Below are 24,934 nucleotides of genomic sequence, written 5' to 3' on the forward strand. Positions count from 1 at the left end.
AGGCAAATGAGCAGGATGTCAGCAGGCTCTGGCACTCAGGTATGGGCAAGGGTGATGGAGGAAGCGGGGTAGTCCAGCGGGAGCTAGGAGCTGACAGGCAGACTGGCAGACAGCGAATACACAGGAACAGGATAAGCACAGAGAACTCCCTCTCAGCTAGGCTGAGATACACATTGAACTGGCAAAGAAGGAAGGCACTGACCCTTCCTAAATACCCCATGCCGAGCTGTTACTGGCTGGAGGGAACATGTGACTCACCAGGATTGGCCAGCCGCATCACATGGCCAGAAGGCAAGATGGCGGCGCCCATGCCAAACGAAACAGTGACGCCGCCAGGCCATTCCAACGCAGAGTGACAACAGGCCCGCACAACAACGCGCGCAGCCAAAGCCCCCCGCCAGACACCAGCTCCGCCACCAGACAGCCCGCGCCACAATGACCTCACAGGTAACACGGCTTAGCGCCATGCTGATATACCCTGGCCGTGAAACACAGCCTAGCTTCTCTACTATACATTGAGTAATGTTTTGTTGCAATGCAAATAAGCAAAACTAAAAGAAAAAAATTGTAGGCTATTCCTCTTGGAGTGGTTCAATTGTGGCTGATTAGCCTGCTTATTTTTTAAACGAGTCATCTTAACATAGGCACACTGGGCAGCTGCCTATGGCCCCACAATTCAGGGGAGGGCTGTGTCAGGGGGCATCTACATTGAGTGTGTGGCTGCTCTCTCTGTGCTGAGAGAGAAAATGCTCCCTGGTTATTTTGATCATGAATTACACACACCAGTGTGGACAAAAAGCATTCTCTACTTGCTACACATCCTGCAGCCAAAGAGCTGTATTAAGGAAGGAGCACATCCCTCCGGGACCCCCATACTTTAGTCACAGTTGCAGTGCAGAGCAGCAAATGCACTGTGAGCTGGAGAAGAAAAGAGGAAGATGAAGTCTGTAATTCTCATTTTACATCATTTTTTATGTTTAAATATTGATTGTATTGAAAGTTCACTAAATATAAAGTTTTAATTTGATTGACCATTTACAGTAAATATTAATTCACTTGAATGGGTTGGTAGGGACACCTGTGTTCAAGGCCCACAATTCTGCTAAGATGGCCCTAGCCTCTAACCTGGTGATAGAGACCTGGATCCCCATCCATGTGGTACACAGAGTCCACCAAGTCTACAGTGAACTTTCGTTGGAGTAAGCAAATATACCACAGGACCTCGCTGTACCTGGCAAAACAGCAATTGCAATGCTAGTTTCTCCCTGAAAATGTACAACTACAATTCCACTCTTGTGCATCTTCCTGCATATGGGGAGGGGCCACAGTAATAAGGACACTGTGGCCCAAAGATAGTCTTCATGTTTACATGCTGTGCAACCCTCTGTGCATTTAATTTTGTGCAGAGAGTCATGATAAAGAGCCAGGTATGTCAATCAAGACCCTTTATAGCCTGTTCTCTTAACCCTTGATAGTCTCTTAACCCTTGATAGTCTGACCCTACTTGTCATACATCTGCAGCTCCAAGACTTTTACTGTATCTTAGTCTTCACTCTGCTCTTTTACCTAGTCTGTTATTTGGATTACCTTGGCCTCAGTTCTTTACAGACCATTGCATGTTTACTGGATCTTCTGTCTGCTACCATTCATCTTTGCAAGTGAATACAGTCTCTGTCATCTACAACCACAGACCACTGCATGTTTACCAGATCTCCCTTCAGCTACTATTCATCTCTACAAGTGAAAACAAGTTCTCTCATCTACAACCACAGGCATTACATGTTTACCAGATCTTCTGCCTGTTAACATTTATTTCTGCAAGTTAAAACAGGCTCCTTCAACTTCAATCATAAACCTCTATACGTTTACATGATATCATTGTCAAATATCACTCACCACAACCAGTGCTACTGTTTGCCTGGCTTCTTATTACAAATGTCTGCATAGTAACTGGATTCCTTTGGACTGCCTCATCTCCCTGTCACTAAATCTTGCTGTTTAATTGAATCTATTAAAGCTTTATTGATCTCTCCCTGCACTGTAAACTGGTAAGTTACTGTTTCCTTACATCATTTGTATGTTGCTGGTTGCGTCCTTTTCATACTGTACACAAATAAAGAGAAATGTAATTATAACAGGATTGCAGTTCTGATATGCTCACTAATACCCCTCTTCCACTGGCCAGGTTATTGCCGTATTAACCAGAATTTCTTCTCTGGACTCAGGAAAACCCTGCTCAGGCTCAGTGGAAACGGGTTACACAGGTCTTCTGATCTGTGTAGGGTTAGGGTAGGGTAAGAGAGGGTAAGTGTTCTTACCAACCCCCCAGTAAGGATTTGGCTCATTCGGTCTTCTGGTGTCGGTACATGATCCAGTGGCTATTAAGCCACCAGCATTACATACTGATTCTGCTGTATCATAGACGTATTTTAAGTTTTATTGATGCCTAATAGAGAATGAATATTTTATGAGTTGAGATGTGCTTGGAACCCTGTGTTTTGGTTTTGGATCTGTACATTTAAAAAAAAACAGCTAAACTCATGCCATCCAAAACCCAAATTTGGTTTTTCAATCAGAGTTCTGAACTGTCTGCAAAACCGAACCAGGACTCAATTTGACTCGGTACCCCAAAGTGATTCCGAACTCGAACACGGTTCCACTCAAAACCCCTAAATTCAGTTGTTGTCTGTTTTTTCTGGGAACCGGACACGCGAATCTCTGTTCACGAGCAAAACAGATGCTTTAAAACTTGGGTATTATGTATAGTATGCATGCATGTATGGATGGATGGATGTATGTATGCATGCACGTGCTGCTGTTTTTGAGCCGTACACATCTCAAGATATCTCATATCAACATAAAGTATGAGTGTAAATACTGTACCCTATTTTTCAGTGTATTTTATTTATAATTATTCACATATTGTTAGCAACTTTTTATCAGCCCCTTTATCTGTACTTTTATCTATTAACGCCTCACACAGAAATCACTTATTCCAGTATACTATAATAATTAGGCTCAACTCATTTACTAATGGTTATCTCTGAAATTGATGCACACTGTAAGACACAGGAATACTGACCTGATACTTCTGGAGCAAAAATACAACTATAAAAGGTAAAAAAAAGTATTCATAAGTTTTAACAAGTATTTCATAAATAAATACTATTTATACAGTATAAAATGGCAGATTGTTGAAACCTTTTCAATTAGTGTGTTGCAGAAAAATGGACATACCGTACCTCTTCCATCTTGATAAGGAAACTGTCTATAATGTGCCGTGGTTTTTTGGGATCCAATGTATCTTTATCGAGATCCATCCTCTCCTTAATAAACTCATTTAGTTGTAAAAGATATTTAGTTGATCTGTGATGAGGCCCTGGTATATATCTCAACAGCAAGTCAAACATATCATACAGCTACATGGCAGAAAAAAAAATTATTAACAAGATGAAAACCAAGATAATAATAATAATAATAATAATAATAATAATTATTATTATTATTATTATTATTAAAAATAATAATATTAATAAAGAAGAATATTATTATTATCAAGTGTAAATAGTAAGATACGAATACACAAAATTGTTCATAAGAGACAACAATACTTAATTTTTTAGTTTTGCTCAGGGATGTTAGTAAGTCTTCCTGCAGAGGGCGCCATTCAGTAGAGATGGCATTGCTTCTCCTCTCATTTATATAATTTTTCACAGTCTCTTTCTATCGATACTAAACACACAAAACATAAGTTTGAGTTGATTGTATATATTGGCAGAACCTATAGTTGTCTTTATAGATGCCAGCAGTGGGTAATGCATTGACAAAATGTGTGTGTACAGGTGCAATGGTATGGCAGAGTTAGCCTAACCAGTATGTTGGTTTATTGGCGGAAATGTGATGTAATGCCGTACTCACTGTGATACACTGGTTATAATGTAGCAGAACAGGGTGTGATACAGATCACCAGCTGGGGACTGTACACAGCTTGCGGGTAGCGGTGCAGGATGCTAGAACAGCTGTAAAAATAGCTTAACATGCTGAGTCTCTCAAAGCTAAGTAGGAGCAGGACTGGCAACAGAAATCTCTTGGCCCGGTACACATGTTTTTGGGGCCCCCCGTCATTCTCAAGTGGGTACAGTACATGCAGGTTGGCTTAGGGGATCCCAAGTCAGATATGAGACGGCTTGGGTTTTCCCGCCTGACTCAGATCTCAAAACAAGGCAAAACGTCATCATTCCGCTGTTGGATTCTCATGGGTTTTGGATTGTATAAAGGTCCCGCTATCGCCACCATTTTTAATTCTGGCTGTGGAGAGTGAAGAGGGAGGGAGCTGGGAGCTGTGTGGTACTGCTGTGCATAGGGGCTGGCTACAGTTGTGTTGAACTTGTCATTGTCAGTCACTCAGGGGCTGGCTGCTTAGTGTCCATAGGGGCTGGCTGTTGTCCATATAGGGGCTGGTTGGCTGTTGTGTGAGGTTGTCCTGTCCATAGGGCTGGCTGGCTGTTGTCCATAACATAATCCATATAGGGGCTGGCTGTTGCCTAGGCCATAGGTGCTGGCTGGCTGTAGTCCATAGTGGTTGGTTGGCTGTTGTTCAGTCCATAGGGGCTGGCTGGCTGTTGTTCTCCATAGGGTCTGGCTGTTCTGATATGTTGTCCAGGGGGTGCTCTGTTCATCAGGGGTGCTCTTCAAACCCAGTGTGAAAAAAATAAAAATATATTTTTTTATTTCTGTGTATGCATTAACCACACTTATTATCCTCAATGTAGGTGTGCAGGTGTGCTGCCTGTGTCTCATTTATCAAGGGGCTGCTGCCTTGTTCAGGGGTCCTTCCCCCCTCCCTCTCCAGTGTGAAAAAAACAACAATTTTTTGTGTGTGCGTGTTAGCCACACCATCCGTGTAAATATAAAACCAATTGTTTGTGTGTGCGTGTTAGCCACACCTGCCATGTGTAAAAATAAAACCAATTTTTTTTTGTGTGTGGTTGGTTGTGTGCATTAGGTTCAACTCAGCTGTGCTATAATTGCTTGGTGACACTGCTGTAAGACTGCAGTGTGTCCGCAGTTGCCATGTGTGAACCTGACCTTTCTAATACTGTACTTGAAGAGGATCCTCCTTCCACCATTTGTGTGCCCTCTGCAAATTTGGGGATGAGCAGCACAAGTCAACATGTTGACGTAGAAATCGAGGATGCTTCTGTGAAATTGCATGAGGAGGATGAGGAGGATATTTATGTAGTTGGCAATAACAACAAAGATGATGAGGATGTTGATGATTATGAGGATGTTGATGCCGAGGATGTTTGTGTAAAAACTGTAAATCAGGCAACAGTTGTTGCCCATGGTGGGAAAAATCCCATTGTTGCCATGCCTGGGCAAAGGACCAAAAAGTATGTTGGACTTGTAGATCAAGCCCTTCATTCACTTTAACAGGATCCAAGGGTCGTCAATCTCTTGAAATTAGATCACTATATTTTGGTGACCATACTTGATACTACGTTTAAGTCATACTTTGTGTATTTCTTTCCGATGGACATAAATCTGAAAAGATGCAAAGAGCTGGTGGTGAAAAAATTGTCAGCTCGTGGAGCGTAACATGGCAGCATCTCCTCCTTAATTTTCTACAGCTGCCAGGAACAAAACAAAATTTTCCTATGAGACCCACTGCTGGTGGTGATGAAGATCAGTCAGCAAAACCTAATGACATCTGGTTGGGTCTGAAAGAACTGGCTACAATGAGTGACATGTCTACTGTGACTTTGTCTGATACAGTCACCGTCACCATTCAGAGAATGTTGGATGATTATTTTAGGGATAGCATCCAAATAGGCATGTCACTCTGTACCTTTCACTACTGGCAGGAAAAAGAGGCAATTTGGAGTCCCTTACACAAACTAGCTTTGATGTACTTAACTTGCCCACCCTCCAGTGTGTACTCTGTGTTTTCAGCGCAGCCGGGAACCTAGTCAGTGATTATCGTAGGAGGTTACTTCCCCAAAATGTGGAAAAGATGATGTTCATTAAACTGAATTACAAATTCCACGAGGAAGCAATTAAGTAAAAAAAAATACAGAAGCGTCTGTAATGGTGGATTCCAGCGGTGACTAACTAATATGTGTGAAGAAGAGGAGGATGCACACACTGATGGGGATGATGATGACGATGATGACATGTAATCTAATGTATTGTAAAGCCAATTTCTGTATGGGATCATTGCCACCAATGTCCACTGCGCATTGGCAGCTTGTTTTGTGGGGGCCAACAAACCAATCATTTCAGACACAAGTGGCAGTCCCTGTCCTTGAAGTGATTGGTTTGTTAAACTGTGAATGTCTTGTTTCATATATACAACATAAGGGTGGGTTGAAGGGCCTAAGGACAATTCCATCTTGCACTCTTTTCCTTGCCATTATGTGCTGTTTGGGGCCTTGCTGCCTGACATTTTTAATGTTATGGTTTATGAATGTCCACAAATTGTAATTGCCACAGACAGCATCTCCTGCATGCCCCTTTCATTTTTTTTAAAGAAAATTCTGAACCAACAGCTGCTTGTTGTGTCAACCTGGTGGCAGAAGTCACACAACAGTGACATGCAGCCAAGGGTTTTCAGCCCTCAAGGCTGCTACATGGCCCAAAGGCTGCATGCTGATTCACGGCCCAAAGGCCACCTATCGTCACTCCTCACCAGCCCTCAAGTCTGAAATGGCCACAACTTGCCAAGAGTTCCAGCCCTCCAGGCTGTTGCAGGACTGGTTCCTTCCTAATCATAGCTCTGTATTCCACTACTACTCAGCCCGGAGGCTGCATCAACAATTAACTATCAACTATCGATTCTTCAGCCAGTGGCTGCACCAATTATCAAGTATCAACTCTTCTTACTTCAGCCAGTGGCTGCGCCAACTACCAATTTTTCAACCAGTGGCTGCACCAATTATCTAGGGGATGCAATCAGGAAGACAGCTGACATTATACTGACAAGCGGGTTCCCAACTGTCATATCCTGGTGAGGGTGAAATACCTGGCATCTATATGTAGACACTGCACATTTCACCGACGCCGGGAGACCAGCGCCTGGCATCCCAATCGAAGGGACGCCGGGTGCCACGAGCGGACAGCTGCGGGGGGGAGGGTTAGGTTTAGGGCTCCCAGGGGGACTTAGGTTTAGGCACCCCCCCGGGCAGTTAGGGCTAGGCTAGGGGGAGGGAGGGTTAGATTAGGCACCCCCGGGGGGAGGTTAGGGTTAGGCACCCCCCCTTAGGCACCCCCACTTAGGTTTAGGCATCGGGGAAGGGGGGGTTAGGTTTAGGCACTTAGAGGGGGGATTAGGGTTAGGCACTTTGGGGTGAGGTTAGGGTTAGGCACCCCTAAGGGAGGGGTAGGGGGGTAGGTTAGGTAAGTTAATACTTACCTAGGAACGATCAGGATTTTCAGTACTGTCAGGATGCTGCTGTCAGGATCTGTTCCAGCTTCAGGCTGCTGCTGCCGGGAATCAGACTGCCGGCCATGCGGCTGGCGGTATTTCATACCAATTCCTTATAAAGTATCAACTCTTCTTACTTCAGCCATTGGCTGCACCAATTATCAAATATCAACTCTTCTTACTTTAGCCAGTGGCTGCACCAATTATCAAGTATCAACTCTTCTTACTTCAGCCAGTGGCTGCACCAATTATCAAGTATCAACTCTTCTTACTTCAGCCAGTGGCGATCAATTCTGTGTTTGTGGGTTGTCCTCTCACCATTTGTTTATTTGCTTGCTGACCCTTTGCTGTTTAAGGAGGGTGTTGGGGTAGGGGTAGAATCAGTGTGGACACCTGGTTTCAGCAAAACTTATTACTTACATCTAAGGCTGCTAAAGCCAAGGCTGCATTTGCAAGAGTGCTTAGATTTGAAGTGCTTAGTTTAAAGTGTAACTAGAATTTTTAAATTGAAGCCAGAGTTATTCAGGAGTTAAACAGGAGGAGAACATAAGGAGAAATTAACAAATCAACTATTCCTGCTATTAAGGACTGTTTTTATCTACCACCACACTTCCAACATGCCTATGGATTGTGCCTGTACCTGGATTCCCAATGCTGCTCACATCCCTCCTGACCTCATCATGCAATCTGCTTATCCACTCCAACTATGCCATACCAAACGACGCAGCAAAATTACCCCTTTAATGGACCCTGGTTGTGGCCCCCAAATCTTGAGGCTTGGTCCAATTTTGCTCAACTCATTGTCTTTTGCTCTTAAGTTTAAACTAACCTTTCCATAAATGTTATATTGCTGTCACCCTTGTATCCAGCCCATCTGTGTCACCCCTGTCTGTCTGCCCCCTCCCCTTAGAATGTAAGCTCTCACAAGCAGAGCCCTCTTCCCTCATGTGCTTCTCATTCACTTAATTATACTTTAATATGCAACCGTACCCCACCCTTGGTTGCCGACACCATGCTGCTTATCTAAGTGTTACGCAGCAATGTATTAATCATGTATTTGTCCTGCATTGTTTTTACTGTTAATAACTGTTTTCTTGTGTGCTCATTTGTTTATGTACATTGTAAGGCACTGCGGAACTCTTGTGGCACCATATAAATAAAGGATAATAATAATAATAATACTAATTCTTCAATCCTCAAGGGGTACCCCAACCATCATCTTTGCACAGTCCTCAACTCTATTTATCACTCAGTTTTGAGCTAGCTAGCAGGATGTAACCTTTTGGCCCTTAACTAGATGATAAAATCAATATTGTGAGCTATGAGGTGATCAAAATTAACTGGAAACGAGTGGAAATAAATGTTATTGAGGTTAATTATACTGTAGGAAGAAAAAAGGCCCATTATGTGATTTTAGCTGTTTTTATGATTTTTAAAAAAAAAATCCAGATCCAAAACCAAAACCGAAAAACAAAACATGGAGGTTTTGGCAAAACCAATCCAGATCCAAAACCACGGGAGATCCAGATCCAAAACCATAACACGGGGGTCGGCGCACATCTCTAGTTCAGATACATCTCCAGCTGCTGGCAGTGACACAGGGCCTGATTAAGAGCCGGACGCTCTGACCAGAGCGCTTGCTCTGAATCAGGGCCCCCCTACCTCAACTTGGAGCGGCCTCTTGGACGCTCGTATAGCTGTGGGTTACCACCTACAGCTATAGCGAGCGTCCATGATGATGGTCGCGATGGTCAAGACCATTGCGACCATCGGGCTTGCGACGAGACCCTGCGGTAGGGTCTCGCTGCCGCAAGCCCAGGAGTGATTTTGGCTCTATCAGAGCCAAAATCACTCCCACTGACATCACTAGTGATGTCAGTGGTGATGTCAGTGATGTCAGTGGGGCCGGACCCAGATGGTAGGCGTTCCCATGGGAATGCCTCCGTCTGGCAGCCACGCCCCCAGCACGCCGACCAAAGGGGGCATGCTGTCACTCACCATCGACAGCACACCCCCTTTGGTGCGAGACCCCGTGCGACGGATTCCCCGTCGCTTGCCGGGTCTCGCGCATGCGCACTTAGGAGCTCCCTCCGTCGTGCGCATGCGCACTTAGGCACCATCGACCCGCTTGCGAGCGTACAGTGCTCGCGAGCGGGTCAGATTCAGGCCCACAGACTGTTCTTATTCTGCATGTCAACATTCAGCTCTTTTAAAGCTTGCTTTGTCATGTTGAATATGGTGACTAAATTTTCTATGCCAGAGTTCTAGCGACTGTGACTCAAGGACACACAATTGATGTCACCTTGTGTCTGTAACTATTACTGTCCCTCTTTTGTTTCACACAGAGCATTTTCCTTTAGCAAAGTGAACTGTGTGACCTGTTCAAGGACACTGATGGCTATAAGATTTGTTCAGATTTCTGGTACATAAAGCATGTCTTATATTACTGCAACTTTAAGTCTTGTCTCAACTTTCAAATGCTTTGTGACCTATCTTATAACAATCATAGCACATGAACTTTATAATATATTCACTTTTTATGTGTAATGCAGTGGTCGCAGCTTTTAAATCATAGTGGACCAGGGATGTGCAGTCAGGGATGGCAGAGCCTCCATTAATGATTAAAATAATACAAAGAAGTAACTTATGACACATATTCAAAAGTATTCTAATTATTTTACAGTGTGAAATGTGTTTAGGAGGCACAGAGAGCAATGCCTCCTGTTGAGTATAGTAAAAGATCAGAAGCGAGGGGTGGGGCCAAGCCGCAGCCAGTAAGAGCCCTTCGAAAAATAGCAGGAGATGCAGCACACCTATAGAAATGCCTCAGTGACAGGGATGTTTTTTCATCCTACATCAAAGCATGCTGCTGTCACTGAAGCAGATTTGATTGGGCACAGGGTAACATCAGATCCAGCACTAACAGTGACTGTATCTGGATATCACTGTCAGTGATACTAATACTTTGTGGGGGAGGGTCTGCAGGGCAGACACGGGAGTGCATGGGCATTAGTGGCAGCAGTGATGACAGTAGCAGGCATTTGTGCGGTGTTGGCGGCAGCAGCGGGCAATACCAATGCTGCCCGGCTACACTGGCGGCGGCATCGGTATTGGGCAAAGTCAGAGGTAACAGGGCATTGACGGCGGCTTTGCGAGCATCGGCACCAGTGTTGCGGATAATGGGGCATCGGCGATAGCAGGCAGCAGTGGTAGCAGGCATCGGCCGCCGCAGCAGTGGTCATTGGCAGCGTCAGTGGACTTGGCTTAGATTGTGGCTGCAGACCTGGATCCTGGAGATCCAGTGCCTGTCAGCCATTACCCATTTCAAAAATGTTGCAGCAGAGCCATTTTTGAAATCCAAGATGGCCACTGTGAGCGAAACATGGTTTGCCACATCAATGCCTCGCCCCACTCCCCCGGGCTGGGTTATAGAAGCCAGCATGGGGCAGTGGCTGGCAATCTGCTGGTGGGGAAGGAGCATGCAGGAGCTTCTGAAGATAGAAGATGCCGGAATCCCAGGGGAGGCGGCGACCATGTATAGGAGCTTAAAGGCCCGCACCCCCAGATGAAGATGCTGTATAATAAACTTTTTATTAAACCATCAAGTCATCAAGTACCAGCATGCTGGAGCAGGCTTGCAGGGACCTATAGGCCTCTTGTAAAGAACAATATTATTATACCATGAAACACGCACCCAGGGGTGCGGGGCATAGGACTGGGCTTTTAATCCCAGTGATGGATATTGTTTGGATGGTGGGAACCCAATTTGATCTTTTTGGGATCCCCACTGAGGAATTCCAGCACTGAGTTGACTACCTTGGGAGTGGTTAATGTGCCCACACTGAATGTACCCCACTGCTATGGTAATATCTTCCTTGCTGGTTCAGCCTGGTGCTTGTTACTGTTAAATAAGGGAAACCCTATGTTGTTTTTTTATATTTATACAAGGGAGGTTAATCAACCAGTGCCTCCCCAGCCATTGACCTCACCACATGTCACTGTAGTGGACATGTTCTTGAAACTGTAATAAACCTGTGTCTTTAGTTAACTATGCTCAACATCACAACTAGGAAGTCAAATGCAAGTGTTAAATTCTGTAACATTACTGTTGCAATCTCTTCATTGTTTACTTGCAGTCCAACAACATTAACTGCTGATAAACTGACATAATTTTCTCAATGTAGTCACTCTTATTTATCCATTACATAACTTTGTGTTGTACAATACAGGTCTTAAAATAATTCTCTTCATTAAACCTCCATCTTGGTACACTATCTGCAATGCTGTTTACTTGTCATTTGCTGACATCTTCCCATGTATAATAGAACACATGTGTTGCACTAACCTGCACTTTCAGAGAATTACCCATTACCTCAGACAATGGTGAGTATACATGTGGGATGCCACTCAAAACCTACCACTCACCTCCAAGTACATATTCCTCACTGTAGGTGTGCATAGCATATGAGTTAGTAGGGGAATGAATAGTTAATGACCACATCAATATCTTATAGAATGACAGTCTCTCAAAGAGAGTCTTATCTACCACATTGAGAAGGTGATTGGGATATACAACATACACCAGTACTCCTATATACAATATCACTGGACACACACAATTGTTACAGTATATTGAATCTATATGCAATTTTAAATAATAATAATTAATACCCGTTCATTATACAATTGCATCCAGAACATTAATTTCACTCACACTCCATACATTAGTCAATCACACAGTTGAGCACAGCCCCACCCCAAATTCCTTTACAGTAACTAATCCTTAAAGCTCGACCTCTCTATTAAGGTATGCAACCACTGAGTGATTCCTTTACAAGCTAGAGAGTGCAGTTTGCCTGATTGTTTATTACATAGCTTTTGTTATGTTTGTACTTTTGTCAGTTGGTGTGTTCAGAGGTTTAGAGGAGGCTGGAAAATGGAAATGACACTAAATAAATGAAAAACAATAAAAGGAAGGGGGAAGTAGGGTGTTCAGCGAAAAAAAAGTTATTTTTCACAAAACAAATATATTATGTATACTGTATATAGAGTCCATATTTTCCTGCAACTACTGCACAGTACGGGTCCAGCACCTGCACAGATTCCTTACGATCGGGAATCTGCGTTCAGCAGTGCATTAGCGTGCACTGCTAAATAAGGCCCTAAGGGTCATATTCATGATGGTTCGCAAGGCTGCATTCGCACACAGCCGGTCGATGTCTGCACTCTGCGCATGCATATGCATCACAGTGCGCATGCCTGAAAAGGCTGCTGCGGTTGGGAAGCGTTTGTAGTGAGCATGCAGTCTCATCTCATAGTGATTGATATGAAGTGACCATTTGGGGGTGGAGAGGGGGGTGGTCGAAGAAATGCAGGCATGCCTGTGCGTTTCAACGCCGTTACAGGGGCATGCATTATTAAGCCTCTGTGATTGCATATGGAAGTTTAGCAGATTATGAGGTAGGGTCAGGTCAACCACAACTGTGTGAATGGTTCCAATGTTACTCAATTTTACCGATGTTTCACTGACTTGGGGATAAATGTCATGGGATGTGGGCAGGCTTTATACAGTGATGGCATCTTGGTATAGTGCTGCGGTTGCTGTGCGATTGCATTCATTAGCATATTTTTGCAGCTAGCGCGTGCGTGCGAACGCAGCAATGCGATCTATGCTGAATCAGGCCCTAAGTCTATAAATTTTAAAAACAGTCTTTTAAACATATTTTGTACTATAAAAAGCCATTGATAAATATGCTCCATTACCAATAAAATGGAAACAATTTTAAGTTTGGCTAGAATTTAAATTATATGAAAATATGGAAATGGTTTCTTAAATACCTGTCCCCAGAAAGAATTAACAGCTAGATATAATTCATCCATGATGTACATGAGCCTCAGGAACACAGGATCTTCATAGGTGTACCTGTTCCCAAAGATGATGGAGCTGACGATGTTGCCACTCACCTGCCTGAAGAGAAAATTGGTGTTGAAGGGAGTCCCTAAATGGAAAAGAAATGAACTTGTACATGTGGTCTGCCAAGATTTCTTGTCAAGTCACCTAGAACTGAAGAGATGTAATAGTTTTGATCCTCCCAAAACATGCTCTGTACACATACTGTACCAAAATAAAGCAAAATTAAAATCGAAAAATATAGCATTAAAGTATATTTTATTTACTCTATTACAGGAGAAGTCGTGGATGTGTGTAGTGATTTGAAATTTTGAAAGTAATAAAATCTTAAATTTTAACTTTGCAAGCTATTTTTAAATGATGAATGTGACTTTATTAGTTATTAATAACACTGTCCAGCCATGTACTCTATTGCATCTGAATTGTATTCAGGCTGTTCATAGGCATATTTTGAGCATTTTGTTTATTACTGTCAGGTCACACCTCCTGCAGTAAGTAGTCTCCAGGAGAAAATCAGGCGTATATGCTACCTTTTCAGACATGTGTTGTTTAATAACTTTATACGAACATACCACATGAACAAGGGCTGCTTACAGTGATAATGTCTTGAGGAATGATCCTCATGTAGAAGGGATGACACATGACATTATTATTATTATTATTATTATTATCAGTTATGTATATAGCGCACACATACTGTATTCTGCAGCGCTTTACAGAGAATATTTGGCCATTCACATCTGTCCCTGCCCCAGTGGAGCTTACAGTCTATATTCCCTACCACATGCTCACACACACACATATACACTAGGGTTACTTTTGTTGGGAGCCAATTCACCTACCAGGATATTTTTGGAGTGTGGGAGGAAACCGGAGCAACCGGAGGAAACCCACGCAAGCACAGGGAGAATATACAATCTCCACACAGTTAGGGCCATATTGGGCAACAAACCCACAACCTCAGTGCTGTGAGGCAGTAATGTTAACCATTACACCATCTGTGCTGCCCACATTATCCTTACTATTATAAAGTGCATTCTTCAACACAAATAATTTTCTTTTACTTCCTGTTTAATTTTCTTTACGGCTTCCATTGAAGCAGATTTATCTCAAGTTTTACCAACCTCTACATGGCCGCTCTGAGGAGTGATACGCGTGAGGGTTGGATTTGGGGCACACCTGGTTCTCTATGACAAATAGATTATTTGTTTTCCTTTAGGATGGGGACAATCGCTCTATAACTTTATTCATTGATCACCTTACTCACAACTGTTTAAGGTTACACTTTACTAGCACTTTTAGCTTGGACTCTATAAATGTCTCGCTATCAAGACATGGTGATAAGATCCTCACAAACACCTACATGAAAGCAGTTGACTGCAACAATTATTTGAATTATTCAAGCAGTAATTTCAAGCCTTACCAAGATAATATGCCCGATTCAGAGTTGTATGATATTCCACTGTTTATGGAGTTGAGCGACATAATTTTGTCAATGTAGTCACTCATATTGCTGCATTACATAACTTTGTGTTGTACAATATACATCTTAAAATAATTCTCCAAAATAATAATAATCCAAAACCCGCATCCGCTTTTCAAAACAGAGTTCTGAACTGACCGTGGAACTGAGTCATGGTTCAACTTGGATCTCCAAAAGTGGTTTGACATGAGACTCGGTATGACTCGGAACCTCTAAGTTTGGTTGTTGCTGGTTTTCTGAAAAGCGGACCCCAGAATTACGTCCATGTCTGGGAAACAGCCAGATGAAAATGTTTCTTCTTGTAGCCTGTAGGCTATAAAAGCTAATACCATCAAAAGATGGTGTTAGCTATTGGGACTCAAGCTCTGAAAAGATAACATTTTGGAGCTTGATACACTTGGAACTATTGTATGAAATTACTAGAAAAGACAGACTTTAAAAATATCCAAATTAAGTCTATAAATATAGCATTTTCTCTGGATATCAATCATAGCATAGCAATGACTTTACTTAAACACCGGGATCTAAGCCCTGTATGCACTATTCCAATGATCATATATTCATTAAATTAGTGATGTTTATAGTCTTTTCAGAATTGGTCTGAAAAGACTATAAACATCACTAATTTAATGAATATATGATCATTGGAATAGTGCATACAGGGCTTAGATCCCGGTGTTTAAGTAAAGTCATTGCTATGCTATGATTGATATCCAGAGAAATAGCTATATTTATAGACTTAATTTGGATATTTTTAAAGTCTGTCTTTTCTAGTAATTTCATAAAAGCGCTTGGTTTTAAAGTTTTGTGGCTATGAATAGTGTATACTGAGCAGCTACACATATATTAAGCGTAGCACACACATACTGTATTTTACACTTGGAACTATATTGGAAGGGAAAAGGGAATGGGAAATAAGACCATGCACAGGTTAGTAATTATTATATTTGTTAATCTATTAACCAACTGTAGCACGTTATTGTTCTGGGTTTAATCATGTAAATAACAATGTGTTGGCTGTGCTCCCTGGAATATATAAATGTGTATATATCTATTATTGTATTTTGCAAGGGCAAAGAAGAAAAAATCCTTTTTTGGGGCACTCTTAAATTGTACTAGTGTAAAGGTTATGATAATAAAGATTTAACTTTTATTACCTACTTCTATAAAATAAATGATTGTAAATATCTTAAGGTGAAAATGTATTACTTACTATTTCCTAGATACAAGTATAAAATCTGTGTATTTAGGAATTCCCCTCTGATCAGGAATGTCCAATTGACATTCTGTAGTGCAAAATTCAACGTGTACTATTCAACTGAAATAAATCTGCAACATTGTTACCAAGTCATCACTGAGAAAAGCATATCGATTATTGGGTATATCCCATTATATAGCAGCTTCTGAAAGTATAGGGTTAGTGCACATAAATATAGAAAAATATATCAAAAGGTATAACTTATGGAATTCCAAATCAGTAAATTGTTATCACAAGTCTGTTTAGAAACAAGTAATCAACAGTCTATTCAATCTTATTGCACATATCCCATACAGTCATGGAAATCCAAGATTAGTGCCCACAGGTATAGCTGAACGTATCAGTCATAGCAACTTTTAGATTTCAATCCAATGACTGTGATTAAACGTCTGTATCAAGGCAAATAATCAATAGTAAATTGCCCAATACCCTCTGAATAATGTAGTATGATTAGTGAGGAATGTAGCATCTAAGTCCTCAATTTCAACATCTTACAGTTAACAGCAATGAACACACATGATGTAAAATAAATGTAACAAAATCAATATTGGTGTCTTGACAAAAAGTCTAAAAGGCGAAACGCGCGTCAACCCCATCATATAATTCCACTCCTGACGTTGGCCCAATCAGCTGACCAGCAGACAGGCTGACACGCTTCCTCCTGCATGCTGACTCCTGTCCCCGCTGCTGATTCTCAACCACACGTGGTTACTCAGCACTGCACGGACTTGTTGGCCTGATCAGCTGACTGGCAGACAGGCTGACTAGTTCCCTTCTGCATGCTGACTCCTGTCTGCGCGCTGGCTCCCAGCCACATGCGGCTATTCAGCACTACACAAACTTGATAAATAAGAGCAGCGCTTTGACTTTATACTGCATACGAGTGATTTCTTTGTTTTGTTTAAGCACAGCTAATGTGAGATCTTTACACTCACAATTAAAGTTGATATCTGTCACAGGTTACATTATCATTATCTTGCTTCTTTCTGGTGATTTTTTTGACTGGTCTGGGTGAATTTAACCCCTGCAATACCAATAGGCACCAGGGATTATCTAACTCCCACTACAAAGACCTTTAACATAATACCACTATACTTCATTTTCTATAGACATTAATTTCCTCACCCTCTCATCACCATTTCACTACATAGAAATTGAATAACAGATGAAAGCAGAAGTGAGGAATACTTATACTTTCTTACTTATCTTTAATTTCCTGCATTAAACCAGTATATATATATATATATATATATATATATATATATACACACATACACAGTCAGGTCCATAAATATTGGGACATTGACAGAATTTTCATATTTTGCCCCCTATTCACCACCACAATGGCTTTGAAATGAAACAAACAAGATGTGCTTTAACTGCAGACTTTCCGATTTCATTTGAGGGTAATTACATCCAAATCAGGTGAAAGGTGTAGGAATTACAACGGTTTCTATATGTGCCTCCCACTTTTTAAGGGGCCAAAAGTAATGGGACAAACGAAACAATCCTAAATCTAACTTTCACTTTTTAATACTTTGTTGCAAATCCTTTGCAGGCAATTACAGCCTGAAGTCTGGAATGCATAGACATCACCAGATGCTGGGTTTCATCCCTGGTGATGCTCTGCCAGGCCTCTACTGCAAATGTCTTCAGTTCCTGCTTGTTCTTGGGGCATTTTCCCTTCAGTTTTGTCTTCATCAAGTGAAATGCATGCTCAATCGGATTCAGGTCAGGGGATTGACTTTGCCATTGCATAACATTCCACTTTTTAGCCTTAAAAAACTCTTTGGTTTCTTTTGCAGTATGCTTCGGGTCATTGTCCATCTGCACTGTGAAGCGCTGTCCAATGAGTTCTGAAGCATTTGACTGAATATGAGCATATAATATTGCCCAAAACACTTCAGAATTCATTCTGCTGCTTTTGTCAGCAGTCACATCATCAATAAATACAAGGGAACCAGTTCCATTGGCAGCCATACATGCCCACGCCATGACACTACCACCACCATGCTTCACTGATGAGGTGGTATGTTTTGGATCATGAGCAGTTCCTTTCCTTCTCTTCTCTTCCCATCACTCTGGTACAAGTTGATCTTTGTCTCATCTGTAAATAGGATGTTGTTCCAGAACTGTAATGGCTTTTTTTAGATGTTGTTTGGCAAACTCTAATCTGGTCTTCCTGTTTTTGTAGCTCACCAATGGTTTGCATCTTGTGGTGAACCCTCTATATTCACTCTTGTGAAGTCTTCTCTTGATTGTTGACTTTGACACATATACATCTACCTCCTGGAGAGTGTTCTTGATTTGGCCAACTGTTGTGAAGGGGTTTTTCTTCACCAGGGAAATAATTCTTTTGTCATCCACCACAGTTGTTTTCCGTGGTCTTCCGAGTCTTTAGGTGTTGCTGAGCTCTCCGGTGCATTCTTTCTTTTTAAGAATGTTCCAAACAGTTGATTTGGCCACACCTAATGTTTTTGCTATCTCTCTGATGGGTTTGTTTTGATTTTTCAGCCTAATGATGGCTTGCTTCACTGATAGTGACAGCTCTTTGGATCTCATATTGAGAGTTGACAGCAACTGATTCCAAATGCAAATGTCACACCTAGAATCAACTCCAGACCTTTTACCTGCTTAATTGATAATTAAATAATGAGGGAATAGCCCACACCTGTCCATGAAATAGCTTTTGAGTTGATAGTCCCATTACTTTTGGCCTCTTAAAAAGTGGGAGGCACATATTGAAACTGTTGTAATTCTTACACCGTTCACCCAATTTGGATGTAATTACCCTCAAATTAAATCTGAAAGTCTGCAGTTAAAGCACATCTTGTTTGTTTCATTTCAAAAACATTGTGGTGGTGAATAGAGGCCAAAATCTGAAAATTCTGTCAATGTCCCAATATTTATGGACCTGACTGTATATGTATATATATATATAGAATAGCACAGGCCCGGCACTCAAATTCCAAATACAAGATAGGTGCCCTCCACAATGGTATCAAAATAAAGTCATGAGGGAGCGGCAGCACTCAGTAATAACAAGCACAATAAAGAAGGGTTACATAAACCTCTGTATTCACTTCAACATTTCAATCGTCAAGATTTTCATCAGGAAGTACAGAAACCACATACAACACTTACCTATATGCACAGTACACACCACGAGTGCAGCTGATCGCGTCCATCAGGATCACCATCTGACGTCATCACCCTGCACTATGCAGCGGGCGCGACGTCTGACGTGTCCGTCACTATGGAGACCAGAATAAACACATAAGACAAACCGTGCCTTCACCAACATAGAAAATAAGTACATAGACAGAACGATAAGGTAATCAGATGGTGATCCTGATGGACGCGATCAGCTGCACTCGTGGTGTGTACTGTGTATATAGGTAAGTGTTGTATGTGGTTTCTGTACTTCCTGATGAAAATCTTGACGATTGAAACGTTGAAGTGAATACAGAGGTTTATGTAACCCTTCTTTATTGTGCTTGTTATTGCTGAGTGCCGCCGCTCCCTCATGACTTTATGCATATATATATATATATATATATAATGTGACCTGTTTTAAATTTTGGAGATTATGCACTGTTGATACTAATAACAAGATAAAGCTGTCAATATAGACCGTCTTGTCTCTAACTAATTCTATCTCCTATATTGATCAATAGACTGCTGCTTAAACATTTATTCAAATTAATTAGCTTGTGCTTTATTATGGTATTAACCCTGTCAAGACACCGATATTGATGTTGTTACATTTATTTTACATCATGTGTGTTTATTGCTTTTAACTGTAAGATGTTGAAATTGAGGGCTTAGATGCTACATTCCTCACTTACCATACTACATTATTCAGAGGATAATGGGAAATTTAATTGGAGGCAATTATGTTTTCTGGGGATCTGTGCAATACTGAAGATAATAACTGTTAATATCTAGGGTCTACGCAATAATGAGGACATAAGCAATTTGTTGATGATAAGCTATTACCTCAATGATTATGTGCAATATAATAATGATCATATTAAATGATCTATAGGGAATTGTGTAATAACTAGTATCTTATGGTTTGGTTTATGCATTGTGCATTTACATTACATTGGCTAATTAAGCTATCAGATCCATTCAAAACACAAAAATTGATGTTACTATATAAGATTGACTTGTCACGGTTGGTGTCTGAGAATTACCTGACTCAGGTGTTGGACTGGATTCAGCAGAGACCGGCTTGACTGGAGCCATGGATGATGTTTAGAGCTCAATTTGCATGTGAATTGTGTAGCAGTGAGAACTGCCTTTGGTGATAAATGACGGGAACCAGAGGAAAACTTGGAGGAACCGGACTGAGACCAGCTGGAAGGCTTGCTGAGCTGGATGGGGTATCGGTAGGTAGACGGTGCAGCTGGGAAGCCATATGGAGAGTGAACTTGGAACTTGGAATTGACTCCGGACTGGCGCAATGTGGAATGAACTTGGAACTTGGAATTGACTCCAGACTGGAGTACTATGGAATGAACTTGAAACTTGGAGTTGACTCCGGACTGGAGTAAATATGGAATGAACTTTAAACTTGGAGTTGACTCCGGACTGGAGTATTATGGAATGAACTTGAAACTTGAAACTGACTCTGGACTGGAGTAGCGTGGAGTGAACTTGTAACTTGGAACTGACCCCAAACTGGAGTAGCGTGGAATGAACTTGTAACTGACTCCGGGTGAATGGAGGATGACTGTAACTCCGGTTAGGACCGGAGGATAACTGGACTCCAGGTATAATGGAGGATGACTAACTCCGGTTAGGACCGGAGGGTAGCTGGACTCCAGGTATAATAGAGGAAGACTGTAACTCTGGTTAGGACCGGAGGGTAACTGGACTCCAGGTGTAATGGTGGACGGCTGGAACAAATAGGAACTGCTGCAGACGAGTAGCAAATACACACTTGAGAGCACAGTAAGGAAGCTCACTGACAATGCTATGAGTCCTGTGGCACTGGTAATTTGTTACAGCAGCAGGATTTCCGGATATGCCAGGTATTGCTGTAAGCAGGATTTCTGGATATACCAGGTATTGCTGTAAGCAGGATTTCTGGATATACCAGGTATTGCTGTAAGCAGGATTTCTGAATATACCAGGTATTGCTGTAAGCAGGATTTCTGAATATACCAGTTATTGCTGTAAGGGGATTTCTGAATATACCAGGTATTGCTGTAAGCAGGATTTTTGAATATACCAGGTATTGCTGTAAGCAGGATTTCCAGATGAACTGGTGTAGGAACCTGCAGGAGCCTGGGATACTCTTGCACACAGAGAGACAGCTATAACACAAGCTGTACACCACATGAAGTAACGAGATGTTCTGGCCCAGTATGCTATCAGAGGTGGATGTATATACCCTGGGTCATGCAGGAATTGGTGGATATGGTCAGGTGGTTTGGCAGCACTCTAAGTGGTGGAGGGCACAACAAGCAGAGAGAGCAGTCATCTCTGCAGTACTGAGAATCAGAACTACACCTGCGATTCCAATCAAGGCTAGCAGTGTTCACAGACAGAGGAGGGCCCAGGTGAATAATCACAGTGGAAAGGAGAGCACAGTCCAATGCACACAGAAGTGTCACAGCCAGTATGATTCAGAGCTGATTTCCCAGGCGAATTGCACACACAGATCCTCGGAGCAGCTGGCAGAGGTAAGTCTCCAGGCAAAAGGTAAAAAACTAGCCAGGGTTGTGACATTTACATCATCTAGTGTTTGTTCATTGCTGCTAAAACATTAATATTGTCTGCTTATTGCTGCTATCTGCAACTAATAAAGTATCGTGGACTCATGCTCCATATTCTGCATTTACCGTATAACTTTATTTTTAAGGCTATGTGCAATATAGCTGGAAATAACAAACTTGCACAGGGAACTGTGGAATATTATTAACAAACTACTGTTAACATCTGGGGTTTATGCAATATTGAGAATATGTGCAATTCTGCCTTTTACACACCACTACCTCATGGATTTTGTGCATTGCAACAATGATCACAGTATTTAAATGATAAATAAGTGATGCCATCCTTTTTGGTACATTTAGTATTGCTTTCACAGTGTGACTGTATAGAATATGTGCAACAACATATAATATAATGCTGATTACTTGCCTTGATACAGATGTTTAATCACAGTCATTGGATTGAAATCCAAAAGTTGCTACGACTGATACGTTTAGCTATACCTGTGGGCACTAAACTTGGATTTCCATGACTGTATGAGATATGTGCAAAAAGATTGAATAGACCTTTGATTACTTGTTTCTAAACAGACTTGTGATAACAATTACTGGATTGGAATTCCATAAGTTAAACTTGTTGATATATTTTTCTATATTTATGTGCACTAACCCTAAACTTTCAGAAGCTGCTATATAATGGGACATACCCAATAATCGACATGAATAATGCATGCTTCTCTCAGTTATGACTTGGTAAAAACGTTGCAGGTTTATTTCAGTTGAATAGTACTTGATAGGTAAAAAATAACCATAAGGTTTACTAACTGCGCTCTTCCCTTGGTGAATTGGTTTTTGTCGTTACACAGGAAACTAATGTGTGAGATGCTGGATGTCTATATACCTGCATTAATCAGACATTGATATGAGACGTATTGTTAGCTGGAAAGCCTTTAATGTAATATCGGTTTGCATCAACAACATAAATGTAGTATTTATTGAACATCAGTGGGTCCTATGCGATGAGCTTAATTCTTATACAGTGTAAGCAAATGGTCATGTTATAGTCACTGAAATGCTGATTGTGCTATGACACGTAGCCTAGTGTCTTCACGTATAATCAGTGTCGTGGGTAGGGGGGTTTGCTTCAACACCTGTGAGGTGTCATTGTCTTATCCTGCATGCAGTAATTTAAAGATAGTACCTCTCTCGTTGGAGAGCAGCCTCCCGTCTCTCTTGGAGTTATAGGTGCACTTCTTTGTCCTGGTGCTGGGGACCTTTGGGTTGATCGGGTTTCTGTGGCTCAAATGCCTGTCTTCTCTTACCATGGGACACCTCTTTCAGTGTGCCTTTTTCTGATTTTCTGTGGAGTTGTACATCTGGGGAGGTGCCTGGCTCTGGAGGTCGTAGCTCCCTTTGGACCGTTTGGTGGGTCTGCTGCGAGTCTTCTTCCTCCGGCCTGAGCGCTGCTGACACCCATCCTCCTTTTGTTCACTTCCAGGTCTTGTTCACATGACTGCGGCTGCCGGGGGGATGTGTTCACATGACTGCTGCTAATCGCTATCCGTGCTTGATTTGCTGAATGTATTGGTTGGGGGTTAGGTGTGTGGGGGTCATGTCCAAATGTGTTTCAGCTGTTCAGCCTTCCTCTAGGGATTTAATGAAGCCAATGTGTTGATTGTTGAATTCTTAATTAGGGTGAACTACTTGTCCATTGGTTTAATCGGGTTTGTTAATGATTGCTCAGTGGGGCTGTCAGTCAAACCCTGCCTGTAGCCATTGGGTGACTGTGCTGCAGTATTTCCTGTGCTGTGGAATCAGGGGTTGATCCACCATCTTGGTAGTGCTGCAGTATTTCCTGTGCTGGGGAATCAGGGGTTAATCCACCATCTTGGTAGTGGTTTCTTAATGATTGCTCAGTGGGGCTGTCACTCAAATGCTACTTGTAGCCATTGGGTGACTGTGCTGCAGTATTTCCTGTGCTGGGGAATCAGGGGTTGATCCACCATCTTGGTAGTGCTGCAGTATTTCCTGTGCTGGGGAATCAGGGGTTAATCCACCATCTTGGTAGTAGCAACCTGTATGTGACTGTGCTGCAGTGTTTCCTGTGCTAGTGGATTCAGGGGTTAATCCACCATCTTGGTAGTGGCAACCTGTATGGTGTGCTGCTGCTGAACTGTGGTTCCTTAATGGTTTTACTATTAATTTAATACTGTAGTAATCAATACTAATACTTAACTATGGTTCCTTGCTGATTGATTAATTTTAATTCTGTCTAGATATGTGGGTGATATCACTGTTTTTCTTGAGTCTGTTTTTATTATTATTGTTATGGGTTAGTCTCCCATCTGTGTAGTGACATGTTGTGTGAAATGAATTTTTTTTTAATGATCCTAGGGGACATATTTTTTGTTTTGTTATGTTATGTTATTGAGTGGTGCGGTATGTGCAGATATCACTTGGTTGTTGGATGGTTCAGGGGACAGGTAGTTATTGGCTGTTGATCTAATGGCATATTATTGATTTGGTGGCGTTGTCTATGTACAAGCCTTGTGGGTGTAAAGTTTCCATTGTGATCATGTGTTTTAGTTCTTCCCTGTTTATTTGAAGGATATAGTCCCCACCTCCAGTTTTTGTGTATTTCTTTTAAGCCTGCAAACATCAATGCTCTTGGGTCACAGTTATGTTTGTTCTTATAGTGTTTTGAGAGTGGATGTTCCTCACAGCCTTTGGTGATGTTTCTTATGTGCTTGCTTAATCTCTGTTTAAGGAGTCGTATTGTTCTTCCAATGTATTGCTTGGGGCACTGGCATTGTAGGATGTACACAATACCTTCTGTGTGGCATGACAGTGATCTCTTTATTTTAAGTTCTTTTCCATTGCTGGTGGATGTTATTGTGTGTATGGGTGTTGTGCTTTTTTGTTTAGTTGTTTTGCATGCTGTGCATGTCCCACAATAATAGAAACCCCCTTTATTCGGTTTTGGTCTTCGTGTTGTTTGGATTGTTTTGGTGGGGGGAATATGATTTTTAATTAATTTACTTCTCACATCTGGTGCTTTACAAAACACTGTCTTTGGTATAGGCGGTAGGATGTCTCCCAAGGTCTTGTCCTGGAGTAATATGTGCCAGTGCTTGTT

The 24,934-nt window shown here is 41.8% G+C and overlaps 1 protein-coding gene across 1 annotated transcript in view; it reads right to left on the reverse strand.

Moving 5' to 3' along the window:
- The window catches only part of LOC148502840 (cytochrome P450 2A13-like), a 96,956-nt gene that overhangs the window by 44,255 nt on the left and 27,767 nt on the right, over window positions 1-24,934 (reverse strand). The window contains exons 5-6 of the mRNA XM_088449312.1: window positions 13,262-13,422; window positions 3,243-3,419 (exon numbers count right to left, since the gene is read on the reverse strand). Coding sequence (XP_088305438.1) covers window positions 3,243-3,419; window positions 13,262-13,422 — 338 coding nt within the window. The remainder of the gene's footprint in view (window positions 1-3,242; window positions 3,420-13,261; window positions 13,423-24,934) is intronic.

The sequence above is a fragment of the Taudactylus pleione genome, unplaced genomic scaffold, assembly GCF_031769625.1.
Source record: "Taudactylus pleione unplaced genomic scaffold, aTauple2 ptg000481l, whole genome shotgun sequence".
In the NCBI taxonomy this organism is placed as follows: domain Eukaryota; kingdom Metazoa; phylum Chordata; class Amphibia; order Anura; family Myobatrachidae; genus Taudactylus; species Taudactylus pleione.